At 38.1% G+C, this 23959-nt stretch overlaps 1 protein-coding gene across 1 annotated transcript in view; it reads right to left on the bottom strand.

The window, feature by feature from the left end:
- Positions 1-23959, bottom strand: part of LOC107732911 (receptor-type tyrosine-protein phosphatase U-like) — a 297899-nt gene that overhangs the window by 53899 nt on the left and 220041 nt on the right. The window contains exons 11-15 of the mRNA XM_016544352.1: positions 23328-23430; positions 17597-17894; positions 10299-10335; positions 3645-3783; positions 443-472 (exon numbers count right to left, since the gene is read on the bottom strand). Of these exons, the coding sequence (XP_016399838.1) occupies positions 443-472; positions 3645-3783; positions 10299-10335; positions 17597-17894; positions 23328-23430 (607 nt within the window). The remainder of the gene's footprint in view (positions 1-442; positions 473-3644; positions 3784-10298; positions 10336-17596; positions 17895-23327; positions 23431-23959) is intronic.

Below are 23959 nucleotides of genomic sequence, written 5' to 3'. Positions count from 1 at the left end.
AATATACACCATCACCAGTAATAGGAACTAGAGCTTTAAATGTAAAGAAAATGTAGGTGGGACTTAGCCAGGTCAGTGCTATATGGTGATCGTAGCATGTTCCCATGCTTTTGCTGGGGTGGTTGCTAACTGGTCAAAATTCATGATCATCTCGATTTCTAGATGTGACAGTGGTCGCTCTTCCAATGTAAGTCTAGGGCATTCTTTTTTAATCAATTTATTTGAAGGGGAAAAAAAATGTAGAAAAGCAATAACACACATCTCCTCAAGCCACATGCATTACTATATAACAACACTATATTAAAAAGAGTGGAGATATAGACAGGAAAGTAACAGAGAAAGTAAGACAGCAATTGAGAGTTTGGCTAATCTCCAACAAATCAACACTAAACAACAGAGGCCGATGGGAAAAAGAATGGAACCTGATGAGGAAATGACTTACGGGTAGTAAGGATACGAATAGATGTCCCTTCTGAAGAGCATGAAGAGAGACAGAAAAAACATGTAGGTTTGGCTGGCTTCTAGTACATTTACATTTGGCAAATGCTTTTATCCAAGGCAAATTACATCGATTTCAAGATTTTCATGAATGCATTGTCTGGGAATCGATCCAATGACCTTTGCTTTTGCTAGAATCATGCTCTAGTGTTTAAACTACAAGTTATCAGGCAAGTTACCATGCTAATTACTCGTATGCTGAGATAAACATCTGTCCTTAGCTTCATGCCAGTTTATGACACGTATGAAAGCAGATTGGCTCCCGACTGGTTTCAGTACTTGGCTTTACTACAACTCTCAAATAATTTGCTGGTAATATACTGTAGTAGGCTTATCTGAATCTGAATGAACAATTGTTTATTATTTCTGAGTCTCATATTAGTTAATGATATGAAGTAATTGTGTTGGCTCCTTTAGAACTTAGTTATTGGCTCAAACTCTTTGTTTTTATACATTACAATGTCTTAAAGACACAATAGTAACACTAGTGTAGTGATGCACAAAACACCGCTCACACAAGTCACTTTCAAAATAAGCTGTTTTTTTATATATATTTCTCTATGCAAATTTCACAGAGCATTGATTAATGTAACTGCACCTTTAATTTTGCATGCACTTGATATTTCTCCTTGGCCAAATGATGATACATTGAATTTTATTTAATATCTTAAAGATAAAACAGTCTTACGTACTATGAAAACATATTTTAATTTTCAGAACACAAAATTTCTGAACTTCTAGAACTTTCTAATGTCACACAGACGACTGATGATAAATGAGTACAGTGGAGGTTTATGTCAAATATTGCCCTGTTTCTATCTGTGTGTAGCACCTGCTGCTCTGCAGATCCCTCAGAACAATCATAGCTTTAGAAATGAGAGGCTTATTTTGAACAAGATCCCTGATTTCAGACTGATGTCAACAGTTTGAATGGCATATTGCACTCACAGAATTGTAAAACGATTCAACTTTACAAAGAAAGAAAGAAAGAAAGAAAAAAGAAAAAGATCCTTAAAAAGTTTAATATGCTTAATGAGTTGTCTTTTGCCCTTTATTTGGCAACTAAATGTATGTGTTGTGCTTTGGACTCGTAAGCATTTCACATATAAAAGGGGTCACTTTTATTTAGATGTATTAGTATTATAAAAAAGTATTGTCATAGCCTATGTGTGTCCTCTTACATCAGATTCTTAAAATTAATCAGATTAATCAATCCTATCCAAATAAAAAGACATGTTGGCTATTAACAATCACATTGAATCACTATCAACACTCAACTTCTCATATACATGGATCTAATGTGAAAACTGTAAATTTATTGCATTCTGCTTTTAATATTGTGTCATCTTTTTAAAGGGGTCATATGATGCAATTTCAAGTTTTCCTTTCTCTTTGGAGTGTTACAAGCTGTTCGTGAATAGATAAGATCCCTAAAGTTGCAAAGACTAAAGTCTCAAACCCAAAGAGATATTCTTTATAAAAGAATGTCGTGAAGACGCTGTGTGGTTCGTTAAATACATTGTTTGGTCTTCCAAAAGAGGACACGACTAGATATATATATATATATATATATATATATGTATATGTTATAAAAACAGAAACTCATTTAATTTTTTTTTTAATCATAGCTATGTGTGACGGCAGTGAGATGGGAGAGATCGCTCAAAACTCTTCAGATCTCATAATTTAGTGGAACATTAATTATAGAATCAATCATCCTCTGTAAAGTAATGAGGCGTGATCATATGAGAATTTATCATTATCTTTCTAAACGTGCAGCACACCTCGCTTTTCAGACCGATGAGCTTTGTAAAAATCGACGCATTTCAGAAAGGCGGGGCATAGAGGAGAAACAATAATGTACAGTATGTGGAAAATAATGTTTTTTGAACCTTAAACTGCATAAACACATTTCATTACACCAAATACACAAAATAATGTTATTTTTAGCAACATCATATGACCCCTTTAATATAATTGTATTTTTTTGTTTTTTTTAAGGTTTAAATTGTTTTTTTTTTGTTTTTTTTAAGTCTACCAGGGGTGGGATGGGTTGGGTTGGTGTGGGTTCTAGATTTGCACAGTTGCTTTTTGTTTTATAGTACAGTTTCTACTCGGCCTAAAAAAAAATCATTTTTTTTTAATCATAGCTATGTGTGACGGCAGTGAGATGGGAGAGATCGCTCAAAACTCTTCAGATCTCATAATTTAGTGGAACATTAATATAATATAGAATCATCCTCTGTAAAGTAATGAGGCGTGATCATATGAGAATTTATCATTATCTTTCTAAACGTGCGCTCTTTTGGGCTAAAGGATTAATGGAGCTGTTTAAAGTAGTCATGTGATGACAGATTAATCGTTGCTATAATGATTCAATATGTGTGTCCTTCTTCTATGTGATTTAATCATAAATACCAGTTTATGCTGTTTGATTATGGCCTCGAAGGTCGTAGTTGGAAGCTGTTAGCCCCAGCTGGCAGTGGAAATGCAGCTAATAATGTCTGACTGGCATAACTGTACAAATCAAAGAAACGTAAAGGCGGGGCCCATGGGCTGCAGCCCAGACAAGTCCAATGGTAAGTCCAGCCATGCCTGTATTCGAGAAAACACGTATTATCTTCTCTCAGAGAGTAAACCAACCAGTAGCTGTACTTCACATACAACATGAGTCATTAAATTACAGCCCAGGAAAATCACATTTCCACACATTCAGCCAGTCATTACAGCAAAATAAACCCCAGCACAGTGTGGAGGTTTTTTGTGTGAAACCGAAAGCCTTTATTTTGCAGTAATGACAGGCTGCCTGTACATTATAGTGTTTATTACACAGCTGCAGATTGACCAATCACGATGAAGTATTCCAGAGAGCTGCGTAATAATAGTGAATAAAGCAGTTCGGAGGTACTTACTGTACCTGTCCTCGCTGTTCCCAAAGCATTAGAATTTGTCATGTCTGAGCAATATTTCAGCTGTGAGTTGGGAGCCAGCTCTAATTTAATTAGTTAAACCTTTGAGGATGTGTTAAAGCGCCAGGTTTATTACTGTGTCTGGACGGCGCTGCTGCTGATGGTGTCATGTGACGCTGTGAAGAACATCTAGAATTGGATTTGATTTTAATTGGATCTGAGCGCACACATGCTCACCCTTTCTTGACAACAACAACGATGGCTCCCAGCAGGAGGATGAGAACAGCCAGCCCCCCGGCACAGGCCCCCAGGATCAGCCCCATGTCCTCGGCATGCTGGGACACCTCCAGAGCTCGCTTATGGTCCTTACAGGCCTCTGAGAGTGGAAAGACAAACAGCAAATGAATGAATGAAAGTGAGAGAAAGACAAATGGCTTCATATCATTTAGCTGAATGTCGGTGGTACAGTAAAACAACACAAATAAGAATATACTCAAATATTATTTCAACATAATGCTGCTAATTAGGGCTGTGTGAAATATCAAATTTAAATCTATTTAATATTATTTTGGCATAATCATAAAAATATCAAAATAATGTTTTACTACTAATTATGTTTTCTATAGACAATGTATAAGTATGAAAGTGGTGAGAGCCTATGTGGCCTTTTCCATTTTAAAATGGTTTAGTAAAAATATATGTAAATCAGTTCTGTCTTCATTATTTTAGATACATTTTACTGTACATTAATTCTGGATTTATACAGCTCTGGAAAAAAAAAATTAAGAGACTACTCCTTTTTTTTCTTAAATCAGCATCTCTACATGTATGGCAGCCATTCCACCTCATGCTGTTTAATGAAGTACTGATCAGATGATCACCTCAACCAAATCTTATTTAACGAGAAAAAGTATAAAAACCACAGCTGTGCTCATCACTATCCTCTTGCAATAGGACCAGCTGGATGGCAAAATTAGTGCTAGTACTACCTCAAAAGTAACTGGAATTGGCAGAGGGATACAATGAGTGTCAGGTTGCTTCCACCCTTAAAATTTCAAAGACAGCGGTTCATAAGAACAAGGTCAAGCTGCAGACACTGGGGACAACAAAGCTACAGACCAGCAGAGAGTGAAAACGACTCAGCCAACTCATTCGAATGTCACTCAACAATTGTAGGATGACATCAATTGACCTACAGACCTACAGAATGGCAAACGGCAGCTGGGGTGAAGTGCTCGGCGAGGACAGTTTGAAACAGTTGCTCCTGGGGTCAAAGCTAGAAAAAATGCTTCATCAATGAGAAGCAAAGAAGAGCCAGGCTGAGGTTTGTAAAAGAGCATAATGATTGGACCGTAGAGGACTGGAATAAGCTCATCTTCTCTGATATATCCAGTTTTCAGCTTTGCCCAACACCTGATGGTCTAATGGTTAGACGGAGACCTGGAGAGGCTTAGAAGCCACCCACTGTAAAATTTGGTTGAGGATCGGTGATGATCTGGGGGTGCTTCAGCAAGGCTGGAATCGGGCACCTTTGTCTTAGTGAAGGACGCATGAATCAAGCCATGTACAAGGTTGTTCTGGAAGAAAACATGGTTCCTTCTGCTCTCTCTCTCTCTCTCTCTCTATATATATATATATATATATATATGATAAAAACATAATTTCTATATAATAAAAAAACACAATCTCTTAGCAAATACATTTTAATTCAAATATATATTTAATCATCGTCCATACCGTGAAAATATTGAGATATAATTTGCCCAGTCAAAGCCCTAATACTCCAGCACAGTGCATTATCTCAAGCAGCAGATGAGAATTAGAAGATTAGAACAGAGGTCAGGTGATGCTGGCAACGCACGGCTGCATGTTAATCTGCTGAAGGTATCACAGCGCTTGGAGGGAGATGAAGAACCCGTTTATCAGCATCAAGCAGCACATGAATGAGCCACAGGGGAAGAAGCTCAACCCGGGGTGCCCTTGGAGCGAGAGCAGACCGGGTCTTGGGTAAATTGGGGTCAGGTCAGCGATGCACAAGTTCTCGTTTCTGGTTATATTATCAGAGGTCCAGCTCCCAAAGCTGAGCATATTGGATAGACGTTAGAACTTTCAAAACCCACCTTTTACTGCCAACTTTCTCTCCTTTCCCAAATATTTTTTTATGCCATATGATCTTCCTGTTCCTTGAAAATAACACAGATTTAGTCAAAATCGACACCATTTCAGCTTTAAAATGATATGGGAACAGGCTAGAACATGCAGTGCTGACGATCTAGTGTCTTAAAATCAACACATTTTAGAAAGTTTGCCCACTCTGAGAAACAACCGAGTTGAACGTCTCGTTCCAAACAAGTTTGGCAAGAGCAACAGTTATTTTTTATTCAGTCCAGTTCGGAAAGAAACAGCCTGCACATACAGAACCGGATCTGGCGACATTTCAGTCCAGCATTTGATCACTTGAGAGTCCATTGATGACAGCTGCGCCCACTGGTCGCAAACTTGAGGAAGAAAGTCATGGACTAAACCTGGCAGCCATTTTGAACATGCTCCTCCGGTTTTGTGGGTCTCAGTGTCTCCATTTTCTCTCTCTGTAAATGCAGTCAATTTCCAAACAGCAGAGCAGCATGAAATCTCTTTCTCTCGATTAATTTAAGCCCCTGTGGTGCTTCCAAAAACACAAATTGCCATTTGAAAAATCACAGGGATGGAAGTGCATCATTATGCCATCTGCTGTAGGTAATTACATATTAAACTGTAATTACAATATCATTGATGAAATAAATACCTAAATAATAGAATTTGACGGATAAAACAAGGAGGATAAAGGGACATTCTGCTGGTGGGCTACCACAGGATAGTATAGTATGTTCAGCAGTAGCAACACAATATTTTTGCAGCATGTACTTCAATTCTTTAATTGCTTTATGAATATGAACTTGCAAGCTAATTATCAGAATAATGAAGTAATTACTACTTTCATAAAATAGCCACTTACTCAACCACTAACAGTACAGAGCAACAGCCTTGAACTAAAGCTTGTATTTTATTTTTACTCCATAGCATTTTGACATTTTGTACATTTGTGCTGGTTTTTTTATGCTTTTTTTTTTACATTTCTTCACATAGCAGTAAGAGGTCAGAGACTTTCAAAGCCTTCCTTCAAAAAAATCTGCATCATATGCACACTTGCAAAGCCTACTCAAAATGAGGTTTCGGTAACACTTCCTATAAAACCTGTATTTATAATGCATTATAAGGGTATTCTCATTGTTTATAATAAATACATAATGCCTTATAAACAACCTTATAATATGTTGTTGTCATGGTCATCGGCTGGTGTTCCCTGGATGGCCACCAGAGGACATTGTCTTTGTTTGAGATATCAAGATGGGCGGGCTAAGACAATAGACAGGAGAGCAGATGGCACCAACAAACGCACAACAAGCCATGTGCTCTCCTGTCTATTGTCTTCCCCCGCCCATCTTGATTTCTCATTATTGTTTCAGTTGCTCCACCTGTGTCTCCCTGGTTACCCTCCTCGTGTGTCTCCCTATTTATTCTCCTTGTGTCTGCAGTCCTGTGCTGGTTGGATGTAAATTTGCAGATGTATTTGTCACATGTATTTGAGGTTACCCGTGTTGCTGATCCTGCCTTGCTGTGTTGTGCCTTGTTCCTGGACTGCCTGCTTGTTTTTCCCCCTCGGGGTAGTTTTATTTTTATTTAAATTTTTTTATTTATTTATTATTAAATAAAGCCCAATTCTTCCTGCATCTTGAGTCCTCGCCTCATCCCTCACCTGACCCGTGACAGTTGTATTGTCTCATGAATAATCGTAACAACAGTAATAATACTTTTTTATTATCATTATTTGTGGTGAAAATGTTCAAAGCAAATCAAAAATGGTCAGTGCAAATGTGTCATAACCCATGCATGATGTTATATGGCTGTTGAAAAGAGACCACTCATAAGATTTAGTACAATACTATGCAGATCATAAACAATGTCACGATGAAAGTAAAATATATGAAACTATGGGATATATAACCCATTATAACTTAAGTTGGTAAAATTATGTTCATTGTGTGTTATAAATCACCATACTCTTAATAGTAATAAGCACAAATAGGTAAGCATTATTACTGTTATGTTTATTCATGAGATATTACAACACATTATAAGTTTGTGTTTGTTTGTTTTATAATGCATTATGCAGGCATTATGCCTGCATAATGCATTAAGAATACCCTTATGATGCATTATAAATGCAGACTTTCTGGTATTATAATGAATCATACTCTTAAAAGTTACAACCACAAATAGGTAAATATTATAATGTATTTTAACTGTTGTTGTGATTATTTATCAGACAATACAGCATTATAAAGTTGTTTATAAAGCATTATGCCTGCATTATAATGCATTAAGAATACTTTTATAATGCATTATAAATACAGGCTTCATAGAAAGTGTTCCCAAGGTGTCTTTCTAAGCTTTCTCATTAGCCAAATCTGAAGGCAGCATGGCATATATCATTCACAGATTTAAATTCCAGAATGTTTTCAGTGAAAAATATTACAAAAAATAGGAACATGCTGGGAAATGCTGATTATAAATATTGATTATATTACACTTTATGGGAAGTGTATGGCCACTCTGATTTATGAATGCATTATCTCAGTTTTGCATTGTTTTAGAATAATTCAACAGCCCAGCATTAATTATTCTACTTTCAAGACATTGTTTTATGTCAGGTTTTTGTTGTTAAAATGTTTGTGTAAAACCAATGTCACGATCCCAGGCTACTGCCACTCTATCAAGGACTTCATTCCCCATAATCCTCTGCCCGGTCTCATCAGCACTCATTGTTTGCACCTGTGTCTCATTAGCCTTGTTAGCTCACCCTATATAAGCCCGGTTCTCTCAATCATTCATTGTTAAGTCTTGCTAGTGTTTGAACTGAAACCACACATACCAAGCTCCGGTGTCCACATAGCTTGGCACACCATGGTCACCAGCATGTCCTGTGATAATGGTCGCTAGTCCTGTGCTTTCAGCACCTTCCCGTCCTGTTGTTATCGCACCAAAGCCAGTTCACAAGATGGCCGCCAGTCCAGAACCTCTCCACAACATGGCTGCAGTTCCAGAGCCTCGGCCCGTCAAGGACACCACTCCGGAGTCCCCAGCCATCATCGACATCATACCAGAGTCTTCAGCCGTCATGGACGCCACGCCAGTGTTCCTGGCTGTCATGAACATTGCACTTGAAGCTTGTAGGGCAGTGCCCAGGCAGTCGAGACTGACGTCCAGTGTGGCGGACACACCGCTGATGTCGGTATGAGCAGCAGGCATCTCGGTGGCCTCAGCACCCTCAAGCTCAGTGATCTCAGAGGTTCTCCCACTTTCCGCTGCCCTTCCAGTAATGGCGGTCGCCATTTTGTGTGTTTAGGCCAGGGGTGCCCAAACTTGGTCCTGGAGGGCCAGTGTCCTGCAGAGTTTAGTTCCAACCCTAATCAAACACACCTGGAGCAGCTAATCAAGGTCTTACTAGGCATACTAGAAACTTCCAGGCAGGTGTGTTGAGGCAAGCTGGAGCTAAACTCTGCAGGACACCGGCCCTCCAGGACCGAGTTTGGGCACCCCTGGTCTAGGCCATACACACTTCTGAGGTGGCGGAATCCACTCCAGAGTCCGCTCCAGTCCATGAGTCCGCTGCAGTCCATGAGTCTGCTCCAGAGCCCGCTTCAGTCCATGAGTCCGCTCATGGAGTGCAACAAGTCAAATCTAAATTGGGCATTAAAAGCTGCAGTGTAAAAATGGCCTATGATGCTTTAAAACTTCCTCTTCCTGGAGATCTACTTTCCTGCAAAGTTCAGCTCAACCATGATCAAACACACCTGAAGCAGCTCATTAAGATCTTCATGTGCACTTGATAATTACAGATAGGTGTGTTGGAGCAGGTCTGGTACTGAACTCTGCAGGAGGTAGATCTTCAGATCTTGATCATACGCAAAGACCCGCCCACCCTTGCTACATCCAACAAACCATGGCGCTCTCACACCACACATCATGTAGCCACACAGTGAAAAATACATTGCAGAGCAAAGAGGACACTGACAACGCCACTCCAGAGTCTCGTCCCATCTTGGCCGCCGCTCCAGAGTCTCGTCTCTTCATGGCTGCCTTTCCAGAGCCAGGTCAGAGCAGACAGAGCAGGTTACTTTTGGTACGAAACAAAGTCTCAGCTTTCAGATTTTGTCATTTCGTAAGAAATTCAAACAATAAATACCATTTTGTGGCTCTTTCATGTGTCATGACAGATCACTGCAGCGCCTCAGTTCCAGCGGCATTCAGTTCATGGCACTATTTCATTTCTATGATAACTGCAAACTGTGGCTGCATCTGAAAGTTTAGGTAGCTGACTTCTTGTCTTGTTGCACTATAAACCGATGAAATCACAAGCTGTGTTTGCATTTAAATTTACCTCCTGAGACTGATTTCAAACAGGGTTCTGAGGCAGCATGACGGTGTGATGATGAACAGGATTGCACATCTCTGCTTTATGTCTGAGTAGGCAGATCACTAAGCTCATGTTCTTCAGTTTCTTACCTCCTACTACTTTTTGGATTTATCAATGTATCTATTTTTTGTATCTCAGTCTGTTTCTATTATGTTGGCTCACTATGCGAATGAGGTATGTTTTTGTAATATCTGAATTATAATACTAGGTGGATCGTGAGAAAGTCCCCACATTAAGGTAACAAATACCTATTCATCTCTTGCCAAAGTGTGAGTGAGTCCGCAGCAGGGACATTTGGTTAGCGTTGATTTATATGCGCTGTCAATGAGACATACCCTCAAGCGTGTAAACAGTGCAGATAAAGAATGAATTACCTTTACGAGCAATCCGAATGCAGTTGATCCTGGTCTCCTGAGGGTAAAACAGAGAATGGATACAAGTTATCAGGGCTATCTGACGGTGAGCGCATAGCGCGTGTGTGATTTATGTGTATATCTGACTAGAAATCCCACAGGCAGCCAGAATTAAATAGAATGCATTTGATGGCATTTACTAGCAAATGAATGAGAACATCAGCTGGACATGATTATTTTTATTTGCAAGCATTACAGGAATGTTACTTTTAAATGTACTCTGAACATTCCGAAACAAGTAGTAGGTAAGTACAAGTGGTAAGTTTTAAATGTTTAAAAACAGAACATTCAGCTAAAACGTTTCACTTAAAAAATAATAATATTAAAAATCCATTAACAATAATTTTGTTAAAGACCATATAACTCTGAATAAACATTATATTAAAATTACAGGAAGAACCTTTATTCATAACTTTGAGAGAATCTTGACAGAATATTCGCTAAAGTTCTGAGAATGCTCTCAGTTAGCATGGACACCTTCTAGGGTTAGATGAGGTACAAAGTTGGCCCTCTAAGCGTACTGTACAGTAACAAGCTGCTGTAGCCCTAAATGCACAATGTTTGCAACTTTGATTTTAATAGATTTGTCATTAACATGTTTCTAAGTTAATAATATACAATATTGTAACTAGCAAAAAATAAATAAAAAATAAAATAAACCTTTCCAGTTAGCACTCTGTGGTGCATTATGGGAGTCTCATAGCTGTAGCATGCCTATGATGTTGCCTAAAATGTTGTCTACATTGCAGCTGACTAGGTTTTAGAGCAGAGCCTAAGAGTCCAGTCCAGCCCTATGCATCTCTTAATCTTTGAAATCCTTGGGTGGTTTTCTTTTTCTTAAATTAAGTCGAGCTTTCAGCGACGATCTTTCAGCATATTTTTTCTTCGCTCTAGCTGGTGGTTGGGAAGGGCCATCTTTGTCTTCTCCTTGGATAGGGGTGTCTTCCTAATGACAAAAATAGACAACAGAAAAGTTTAAGCAATTCCTTGCTTAAATGGTGAACTATAAAACTGATTTTGAAAAGTTAAATCTGATGGTTTGCTTTATGTTATGTTCGATAAAGTCGAGTGACAAATTCAAAACCACTTTGTATGTGTCCACATCATGACAGCATAATGTGTGAGAGAGAAGGGGCAGGGGGGCATTTTTAAATTTCAGTAATATTAACCCTGAAGATTGAACTAAACTTTGCTTAATGCAGTTATAACCGGTTTTCAAACGTTTGCATTTTCAGACCCCCAAATTGCCATCATTTCATAAATTAATGGCCAAAACAAAACATTTCCAGTTTTAGTTGAAAACAGTGTTGTGTAAACACCCCCTTACAACATTTTGCTACTGTTCCCATTCAATTTTGAAAACATTATTTCTGAATGTTCAGAATTTGCAGGTCAGATAAATAATAACCTGAATGAATTTGACTCATCTTGTGCTAGAATAAACTAACTTTGAGCGGCGAGTGTCAGACAGCGTTGAGTGGTTGATGCTGCTGTTTATGGCCTATTATGTATTCATTACTTCCCATTAGAGGAGGGATTTCCAATGCAATTTCATTATTGGATACAATGGTATAGCGATGAGCCAGCCAGCCAACATGAGTCAAACTGAGTGTGTTTGTCTTGTTCTGTAAATCTATAACCCCCCTTTTTTTTTTACTTTGGGGACACTACAGAGTCATTTCCGTGACCAGGAGATATAATACAACTCCACAGGCCTCATTAAAATGACAACTGATGATCAAATGCTTCTCTCTATTGTGCTTGCAGAGGAACTTTCATGTACCGCAGTCTGGATCTCGGCGTATCACCTCAATACATCAAACAACTAAATAAGCAGCATCCTAATAGAAGTAAATAGGATGTTATGTTGTGCTCAAATGATTCATGTCCTTAAGTAGCTTCCCAAGGTTGTTACAGAAGCAGATTATATCTACAGTGGTAGTTATATATTCTCATTAATTGTATAAGCATACATAATTTATCAGTGTATAATTTCCTTGTCTGCCATCTATTTCCCAATTCTCCGCCCAACATCAAAGTTAACTGAAAATGAAGAACTGGTTTTGGGACATTAAGCAAGGTCAAGCAAGAATTGACAGTGCTGGACTTGTAAAGACACATCTCACACAAAAACACATCTGAACCAGCTAATCAAGGTCTTCAGGACCACTAGAAACGTTTAGACAGGTGTGTTGGAGGTCAACTTTGCAGGAAAGTGCCCCTCCAGGAGCAGGATTGGACATCCCTTTCCTAGACACCTCAGATGTTTCAAAGCATTTGTCAGGTGCATCTTTTTGATTTCAGCACAGTTATGTTGCTTTTGAATCTGAAATCCAGAAGTCTGATGTGTAGATGCTAGGCCAGATGTCTTCAGCTTTGCTCCTGAAGACCCTGTCCTGCAGAGTTTAGCTCCAAGCCTGATCAAACACACCTGAGCCAGCTCATCAAGGTGTTCAATTGTTGGAGAAGGTTGGAACTAAACCTAGCAGAACAGTGAGTCTCCAGGAGCAGGGTTGAAGACCTATGAGGTAGGCCAATGACCTACAGGCAATGATACATTATTGCTCATCATGACCTAAAGGAGAAAGTAATTATACTCAAGTCCCCAGTTCCCAGGTTGCTTAGTAGGATATAGAACAGTGTTACCCTTAAGATAAAATGGTACAAACAAATCTTCACAACTGATTGTCGATAACAATATGCTAATGTCAAACTGTAAACTAGGGACACAACAATAATCCAAAGATAGAAGTAAACATTGGGTAAAATAGTCTGTAACGCTGATAGTAATGGGACCATGCCACCCTGCCAGAAAGAGAGTAGAACCATATAAACTATACAACTGTGTACAAATGTTTGATCCAATCGAAACTGGGAGTTTGGTCTCTTCGTATAGTAAGATATCAAGAGAGTAGCTCCTTAACATCATTATCAAAAATTGCAGCTGCCTTTCTTATCCTTTCCAGTTGCTTTTTCTTTCCATCATAAGTCGTTCATTCAATAGTATTTCTCTGTCACACTTGGCGCTCCCACTAAAGTGACGTAAAATAAAAAGGGTCTTAACAAAATTCGAAGACAAGTGGTCACAGGAGATGCACTTCTTATTCCCAGATGGAAACAGTAATGCATGTTTTGGTTGACGACTTGTGAGTGGATCACATGAAACGCATCTTAATACCAGGTGGAAACAGGGCTTCCATCTAGCTCGCTTGGTTTCCGGGATATTTTATATAATTTGCGGGCATCAGGGAGCTGCTTTCAATATGCGGGAGACTTCCAGAAATTCTGAGGGAGGTAGGATGTCAGAGATGGGCTCTTGTGCTGATGTCTCAAGAAAATGAAATGGGGAAATGATCTGATGAGAATACTAGGGGAAAAAAATCAGTCTAGTCTCAAAGAGCTGATTAATTGAAGAGGATAATATGTGTTGCCTTGCAAAGAGTTCAAGAGCTTCAATAGACCTTAATAAGACCTGTTCTGGAAGCACACTAAAGAAGAAAACGATGACCTATTCAACATTTAAAGCTCTTTCAAAATGAACAGAGTGACCTATACTACGTACCTCTACGTCTTTCTACCCCCCACATAGCAATTGTCTTCTGGCCCAGCTCTGGGCCAAACAAGGGCCGTAATTCTTTGCTGCATGTGGGCCGAGTGTAACTGCTTGTTTGGCCCAGAGCTGGGCCAGAAGACAATTGCTATGTGGGCCATTAAATTAACTGGCCATGGCCAAAAGGGTATGGCACTTATATGATTCAGATTATTTGGATCTTGTCAAAGAGTCAATATTGTCACTGTTTGCACTCCTGAACAAGCTGATGAAAGCTCAGCCATTAATATATACATCATAGAGCTATTGTAATGAATGCATGGAAAGTTGGTATCTTCTGAAAAAAAAAAATGCTGCAATGCAAGCAAAACAAATGGAGGATATCAGCAAAGGCTATTCCCTGCTGGATGAAGCTGCTACATCCACATCAAGGAGCAGAGAAGATGCCTCTGGGATATAAAATCAAGGAAGTCACATTAAGTTCTTTACTTAAGCGACACCAAAAATGGTGATGACAGTGCTGCGAAAAGTTTATGTGTGATGATGCACAAGAAGTCTCAAAATGAACCAGGTGTTATACAGCTTGGGGGCCTCTTCTGGAAATTAATTTCAACCTATTCATGACTAGAATGTAACTGCTTCTCATTATGATTGTAGAATTATAGCCGCATAGCTGATAGTCATTATTTTAGTTTTTCAGAGTGCTGCTTCTGTTGAGGTGCAATACACTCCAGGTTCTTATTTAAAGAGTAGACTGGATAGTTTACAATTTTTTAGGTTGTAAATGGGAAGTTCAACTCATTTCAAGCATTTGTACAGTCAAAAAGAATAAAAAAGTATATGCACCCTTTGTAATTTTCTGTATTTCTGCATTGATATTAATTTAAATCACAAGTATAGATAAACATAATCTGACATAACTAATAATACACAAACTACTGCACTTGTATTATTTTTTTATTATTTAATACATTAATCTTTCACAATCAAGGGTGGACAAAGTAAGTGAACCCTGTAATTTCGCAACTTGTAGGTCCTCATTCAGCAGCAAAACCTCCACCAAATATTTTCTGTAGCTGCTCATAAGAATCCCACCCCACAAATTAAATTTCAGTCTATCAGTATTAGGTTGTTTTGGTAGGACAGCTCTCTTTCGTTTATGTCACAGCATATTCACTGGCTAAAAGGTCAGGACTTATTTTCTTTAGTTGATTTACTTGTGTGCTTTGGGTCATTGTCTTGTTGCATCACTTTCTAAAATCATTAACTCCTACAAAATGTTTTGATACTCTTCTGAAATCATTGTTCCTTAAATGACTGAGAAGTGTCCAGGCCTTGAGGCAGTGAAGCAGCGGCAAACCATGATGCTTAATCAACATGCTTCGCAGTTGAGAAGAGGTGTTGTTGTTTCTTTTCTTTTTTTTCTTTCTTTCTTTCTTAAAACAAAGTGTTGTGCATGTCTGATCATTCATTCATGCATTTTTTTTTTTTTCCACTGTTCAACTGTCCACAGAACATTTTCCCATGCACTGTAAAATCAAACAGTGAAATTAATTAAATGAAATAAAAATGAAAGTTCATTGGAATTAATTGAAATAAGTTTTGTGGACTCAAAATGTTGTTGTAATAAGCTGAACTTAAAATGATTGAGTTTTCTAATTCCCAGCATGCTTTGCATCAGACTACAAGGAAAATAAATGTTGAAATTAAGTGCTAATTTGTGTGTTTTTCCACAAGACTAACATAGGGAGACATAAGTGAGTATTTAATGTTGTGTTATGTTAGGATTTACAGAGGTTTCTGTTATGTTGGTTTTGCAGTGTTACCGTTGTGGTGAAGAGTAGAGCCTGAGGTTAGGTTGAGGATGGACAGCAAAACTTTAAGACTAGATACACTGCATGATGTTTGACTATTTACATGCAAGTGTATAGTGAGAGTCTTTGTGATAACTACATTAGCATGTGCTTACGACAAGCCGTTTTGACTTTTATTCATTTATAGGATACGGACACTTGATATCAACAATTTAATTTCCAGTAGTTAAAATGCTAATTCTTGATATCAGGAATTAGTTTTCGACTAGTTACAATTGCTATTTTTGATACCAGGAATTACATTTCCACTAATAAAAAATGTTAATTATTTAAATCAACAATGACGTCATCATTCGCAGAAATCGAATTATTGATATCAAGAATTGAATTTCAACTAGAAAAACTATAATTCTTGATATCTGTAATTGTATTTTCACTATGTCACCATAGGCTGCCATTCAAATTCAATTGTTGATATCAAGAATTGATTTCTTACTAGTTGAAATTCCAATTTCACATATCAGAAATACAATTCTTACTAGTAAAAAACCTTTTTTTATATATCAGTAATTGCATGGTTACTAGAGCAAATGTCTATTCTTGATATCAACAATTGAATAGCTATAGTACAAATTTTTATTTTTTATATCAATAATTCGATCGTCACTAATGACAATATTAATTTCTGATATCATGAATGTGATTGTTACAAGTAAGAAAGCCATTTTAGATATCAGAAATTATATCGATATCAGAAATACATTTTCAGATATCAGAAATGCCAAACTAGTGACAATTGAATTCTTGATATCAGGAATTCACATTTTTACTTGTGTACTTACAAAGTAATTATTGATATCAACAAAGGCAGTTGATATCTGAGATTGCCCTTGCAACTAGTGAAAATAGAATTACTGATATCTTAAATAATATTTTAACTAGTAAAAATACTTTTACAGATATCTAGAAATGCCATTACAGGTAAGTATAGCTATGGTAATGAGTTAATGAATATTAATGAGATCTGGTTTTCCCATAATCCTCTTTTCAGCGTCATTGTAGGTCAAAGATGGAGGACAAATGTTACGGTCCCAATACGGTGTATTGTTTCAAAACTTAGTCTTAGTGGTGATGATTATTAAATTACTCTGTGTACAATCAACGCTTTTTTTTCTTTCTCTTTTTGTCACATCATAAATAAATAAATGCATGAATAAATAAATATTAATAATAAAACAAACATTCATGGTAACATTTTATTTTAGGGTCTCTTAACTAGCTTATTAGCATGCATATAAAGCTCTACTAACTTAAAAACCTTTTACTTTTTTATTGACTGCATATGCTTTTGATTCTTCCCCAATGTAGATTTCAAGATAGAAGATCAAAGAACGGACAAGTCTATTATGCTTGCTAATACAAATGTGAATGCATAATATCTGATAGGGTGGTCAACAATTTAATATCAGTGGTGATATTCTTAATAGACACTGCCTTCTCTCTTCATTGCAGCATAAAATGTTTGGATTATTGCTTGGCCCATTTTTAAGGCATGTTAAGACTTTTTCTCAATCAATCAATCAAAAGACTATTTTTTTCACATTTTAGCTAGCTGACTGGAAATATGACAGATACACTGAGCTAGATAATGCTTAGTTTACAGTAAACCATATTGTATGGCTATCGCTCTGCAATGCTATTTCCCTATTCTTCTTGATCATCAAAATTACCACAATCAATCAATCAATCAATCAATCAAACTAACAGTTACATTTATGGAATACTTCTATCTCCTTGCTTTTTCTCATTGACTTCTCTCTCCAAGCTTTATCCAAGAAAGCTTGTACTAACAAGGAGTACATATGAGTGTTTATTGGGCAGATGTGATCACTCACCCCTCTGAAGTTACTGGAGGCCTGGAAGTAGATGAGATAGTTCTTGCTGGGGTCCAGAGGTGTGTTCCAATAGCCGTTGTAGGTGTGGTTGTCCCCTACAGTGAATGGTGTAGCCACGGGCAAGCTGCTGGGCGGGAGTTCAGCGGTGTAGTAATGAGGCGGAGCACCACTTGCCCCTCCTCCTCCCCCCGGACTCTCCCCATGGGAGGAAGGAGCAGGGAAACACTCTATGTGACCCAACTCCCTCCGCCTCACCTGTCTGGAGCCGTCCTCCTCTACCACAACCACATGATAGGCACTGTACAGGAAGATGGAGCAGACTTTACTGTAACACTATGTATTTGCACTCCTTTATAAACTCACTGTAACACGTGACTTCAAGTGCTTAATGAAACAATCGCTAAATAAAACAAAAGTAGCTTATACCACAAGATGTTTATACCATGGGATGTAAAAAATAAAATACAATTCAATGCCAGACCGAACACTATAGAAAGCAATTTAGTTTGACATGGAAGCAATTTCTTTTCTGTGCAGCTTAGCAGATAACTCGAATGCTGACTGGTGGAGTTATACATATATCAGCTGTTTGCATCTCCATCCATCCATCTCAATTAATGCCTTAGGAATAATATTTTTTAGGTCCATCAAGATGAATGAATGAATGAATGAATGAACGAATATATCGTATGAAATACACTATAGAAAGCAATTTAGTTTGACATGGAAGCAATTTCTTTTCTGTGCAGCTTAGCAGATAACTCGAATGCTGACTGGTGGAGTTATACATATATCAGCTGTTTGCATCTCCATCCATCCATCTCAATTAATGCCTTAGGAATAATATTTTTTAGGTCCATCAAGATGAATGAATGAATGAATGAATGAATGAATGAACGAATATATCGTATGAAATGTATCGCTTTTGAATCATTCTCTTTCCTACTACTTGTTTCCCTTCTGTTTTCAGTTTTTATAACCAATTCTTACTATGTGTTTCCAGATCCCTACTATCACTACCACTCGCAAACCATGCATCACACACTGTAGGCAGCGCAATCCTAACAACCTGCGCACTTTGCCTATGTCTACTAATACACTACTTTATTTTTCTATTGGTCTCTGGAATTGCCAGTCTGCTGTAAACAAAGCAGATTGTATTACTTCTATTACAAGTCAGTTGAGACTAAACCTAGACAGAGACGTGGATCAAACCAGAGGACAATGCTACACCTGCAGCACTCTCAAATAATTTCTCTTTTTCCCACCCCCCCCGTTTGACTGGAAGAGGTGGAGGTACTGGTCTGCTTATCTCTAATGATTAGAATTTTAATCCTTTACCATCTCTGAGTATCAACAGCTCCTTTGAATCACATTCAGCCACTATTACCCACCCTCTTAAAATCCATTTTATAGTTGTTTATCGACCCCCAGGACCACTAGGTAACTTCGTGGAAGAATTAGATCTGCTGCTCTCAAACTTTCCTGAGGATGGTACTCCCCTAGTTATGCTTGGAGACTTCAACATCCACCTAGATAAACCTCAGGCTGCAGACTTCCACACTCTGCTTGCTTCTTTTGATCTCAAGCGAGTATTAACTACGGCTACTCACAAATCAGGCAACCAACTGGACCTTATTTACACACGACACTGCTCCACTGATCATGTGCTCGTTACTCCACTGCACACCTCGGATCACTTCCTCCTCACTCTTAACCTCAACATGGTACCTGACACAACACATACCCCTACACATGTCACTTTTCGACATAACCTACACTCTCTATCACCCTCCCGGCTATCTGCTATGGTTTCATCTTCGCTTCCTTCCCCTGAACAGTTATCATCTCTTGATGTTAACAGTGATACTGATACTTTCTGCTCCACTCTTACGTCTTGTTTAGACACTGGCTGCCCCTTGTCTTCCAGGCCAGCTCGTACCACCTCTTCTGCCCCTTGGCTATCTGATGTTCTCCGTGAGTATCGTTCTAAGCTCAGAGCTGCAGAAAGAGTATGGCGCAAATCACAAAATCCTACTGACCTTAATGTATATCGATCACTTCTCTCTTCATTCTCTGCTAATGCCTCCACTGCTAAAAGGACATACTATCACAACAAAATTAACAATTCGCCTAACTCTCGCATGCTCTTTAAAACATTTTCCTCCCCCTCCTTCATCAACTCTAACAGCTGACGACTTTGCCACATTCTTCATTAATAAAATTACAAACCTCAGTGCACAATTTGCCACACCACAAACTGTCAAACACATCTTACCAGCAAACATACACTCGTTTTCATCCTTCTCTCCACTCTCTGAGGCAGAAGTCTCTAAACTCATCCTTTCCAATCATCCTACTACTTGTCCGCTTGATCCTATTCCATCTCATCTCCTTCAAGCCATTTCTCCTGCCGTTGTACCTGCACTCACTCACATCGTTAACACATCCCTTCACACTGGTGTTTTTCCCTCAACATTTAAACAGGCTCGTATAACCCCACTTCTTAAGAAACCCACTCTTAACCCAACTCTTTTAGAGAACTACAGACCGGTTTCCCTTCTACCTTTCATTGCAAAAACACTTGAACGAGTTGTGTTCAACCAAGTCTCAGCCTTTCTCACACAGAACAACCTCCTGGACAGCAACCAATCTGGCTTCAGAAGTGGACATTCGACCGAGACTGCCTTGCTTTCAGTTGTTGAAGCCCTAAGACTGGTAAGAGCGGCCTCAAAATCTTCTATACTTATTTGACTGGATCTGTCTGCTGCTTTTGAAACGGTGAACCACCAGATTCTCCTGCGATGACTGACCATCACCTTCAACTCAACCTGGCTAAGACAGACCTGATTGTGGTTTCAACAAACCTATCACTTTATCAAAATTATCTGTTCCACCTTTATTTGACCCTCTAACTCTAGCACTTTCTATTCTATTCTATTCTATTTTAATTCTACTTTATCTATATTTGTCGTCTTCTTTTTTTTATTAAAAAAAGCACTAGCTTTCTATTTTTTCTATTCTATCTACTTGTTTTTCTTTGTGTGTGTGTGTATATGTGTGTGTATAATATATATATATATACATATACACCTTGCTAGGTGTAGTTAGTTAGGCTAACCGAGACTTGTCATTTGCACTTATATATTGTTGCTCTTTTGTTAGTTTTGACTGCTTTTATTGTCCTCATTTGTAAGTCGCTTTGGATAAAAGCGTCTGCTAAATGAATAAATGTAAATGTAAATGAATGAATGAATGAATAAATGAACAAACGAACGAACGAACGAAAACGAACGAGCGGACTAACCAATCAATCAATTAATCAATGAAGTCGCTTTTGTTTGCTTTTTTATTACATCATATTATCGAAATAGACATTACTATAAAATATAACATATAAAACATTTTGAGGATTGAATTTCCATTAAACATCAGTGTATTATGTGAGTTAACAATGATCTTAACATGACTTTACTCTGTTTTCAATGGATTTTAAAGTTATTATATTAGTAGTAACATGATACACTTTAAAAAAGCATCATATGACCCCTTTAATACAGCACAGTGAAGAATAACTTAAAGAGGTTGCCTGCGTTTACTAAACTGTGGAACTTTGACTCTTGCTGCTGATTTGAATGGCGATGCTTCCCGTTTTAAATGTCAGTAATGGCCTTTCATTTAACCAGAAATTTGCGCGCTGCTTTTCTGATGTTCATTTAAGTTTTCCGTGTCCTTTTTCCCGTGTCACTTGAAATGTGTCCGTTTTGAATCATTGTGGTGAGACACGTGAGGAAAAAATAAACGACTATTCTGTCATAAATCGCATACCATTCATTTCTGAACTTTCTACCATCTGTTACTGGAAATGAAATTACTGGTTGATATGTTCCGATCTCAATAAGTTTACACATGCTTTTAGTCCGTGAACTGGATCTCGCTCAGGACGCGCGCTGTCTGTGAAAGTTTGGCCAGGACCGCTTCCAGAGTAATCACCTAGGGATTTTTGTCCCGTCCATTTCTTATCGCTGATATTTCGAGAATGAATCCGGCATCATTCCTGAAACTTTGCAGCATGTATGTGTCCGAAAAACGAAAGTGTCATTCAAATTCTGAATGGATTATAGCCTAGAAAACACACAAAGCACGCTCCCTTTATTATCACTAAAATAATCACTCATCAAAGTTCATCGCGAATTTACAAAGTTCCGTTATAATCAAGCTCTCTAAACTACACAATAAATCTCTTATTTACATCGCGTCGGCACTCAGTCATGAGGTGATTCGCGAGCGTGCAAAACTCCGGCTCTTTCAGCGGTGAGTGAATTCTGAAAGCTCTAACGTTTCTGATTGGCCATTGCGTTGAAGAAATCAACAGATATGTCTTTGATTGGCTACATTGCTCAATGCTGCAAAAACACGTTAGATAGTTTGCCAGATATTTTAATTGCTTTTGCTTTCGTTTGGGGGTATTTAGCACCGTCTAGTACCACCGTACAACCAGGCCTGGGCTGACATCAGGGATTACTTGACTGACGATATGGGGGGGCAACAAATACAATAAGCAACAAATAGCGTAATACATATATATATATATATATATATACATATATATATATATATATATATTAGATTGGGTTCATTACCTAACAGGTGCTCCTCTCCCCAAGGCTGGACGCAGGAGGACTGTTATTGTGCTCTCAGATTCACTCAGTGGAGAGGGGACGTCTTCATAATCAAACGCAGGTGCTGTGAGGGGAAAGAAAGAACAAATAATATCTGATCCGTTTCAGATGTGATTAAGAAATGCCTGAGTGACTTGAGAACTAAGCCAGTGAACTAGTTATTCTTTTGTGCTGGTTCACAAATTCTATTGAACGATTTGTTTTTAAATTGTTCAGCTTACTGACTCAGTCAGTCAGTCAGTTCAACTCTATGATTCGTTTGCTGTCAACAGCTCACTGGAGGGAAATATTATCAGTAAACAAAGACTTAAAATACAGGTTTAGAATGACAAGAGAAGGAGTAAAATAATGATAGAAGTTTCATTTTTGATCTATTCTTAAAAAAACAAACAAAAAAAAAACACCTCAACCACCCAGCAACTGTAACATACAAAAATCTTTTAAATTAGTCTTGGTTTTCCACTGACTTGAATCCCTTGCTCCACAGAGAACAAAAACAGGCCCAGACAGAGCGCGCCACACAAGGGCAATGAAACACAGTAATGGAGGCGGATGAGAGCGATTCACAGTCCTTTATAAAGTCTCTTGAGAGGCGAGCGCAGAACAGAGCTCCTGCTCCCATTCCTGCTTATTATCGTAAGTCAATTAGTGAGCCGGTACAGGGAAACAGGTCAATGTCTCAGCCTTCAGCATACCAAAACAAGCAGAAAACCTAGAGTAGAAAGAACGAGAGCCGCTATCACAGCGCTAGTGTTAGATCTGAGGACTGAGGGATGTTATGATTGACTATAGGAACAAACCTCAAAAAGAAACATACACAAATAAGCACAAAGGACAATTTTGCTCATGCCTAGTACAGCTGGATTACCATGTGTGAGCAGATATTTAAAGAGACAGTTCATGCAAAAATCCCTTATTCACCCACAAATCCATTTAACACAAAGCAGGGAAGCTACTGAATAATTTGGGATATATTACATGAGGTGCTTTTTATATATATATATATACATATATATATATATATATATATATTAGATTGGGTTCATTACCTAACAGGTGCTCCTCTCCCCAAGGCTGGACGCAGGAGGACTGTTATTGTGCTCTCAGATTCACTCAGTGGAGAGGGGACGTCTTCATAATCAAACGCAGGTGCTGTGAGGGGAAAGAAAGAACAAATAATATCTGATCCGTTTCAGATGTGATTAAGAAATGCCTGAGTGACTTGAGAACTAAGCCAGTGAACTAGTTATTCTTTTGTGCTGGTTCACAAATTCTATTGAACGATTTGTTTTTAAATTGTTCAGCTTACTGACTCAGTCAGTCAGTCAGTTCAACTCTATGATTCGTTTGCTGTCAACAGCTCACTGGAGGGAAATATTATCAGTAAACAAAGACTTAAAATACAGGTTTAGAATGACAAGAGAAGGAGTAAAATAATGATAGAAGTTTCATTTTTGATCTATTCTTAAAAAAACAAACAAAAAAAAAACACCTCAACCACCCAGCAACTGTAAGATATTTTAATTGCTTTTGCTTTCGTTTGGGGGTATTTAGCACCGTCTAGTACCACCGTACAACCAGGCCTGGGCTGACATCAGGGATTACTTGACTGACGATATGGGGGGGCAACAAATACAATAAGCAACAAATAGCGTAATACATATATATATATATATATATA

Source organism: Sinocyclocheilus rhinocerous, unplaced genomic scaffold (genome assembly GCF_001515625.1).
Source record: "Sinocyclocheilus rhinocerous isolate Xijiao unplaced genomic scaffold, SAMN03320098_v1.1 scaffold1300, whole genome shotgun sequence".
Taxonomy (NCBI): domain Eukaryota; kingdom Metazoa; phylum Chordata; class Actinopteri; order Cypriniformes; family Cyprinidae; genus Sinocyclocheilus; species Sinocyclocheilus rhinocerous.
Note: the sequence above shows the minus strand (reverse complement) of the source record. Positions and strands in the feature narration are given on the sequence as shown.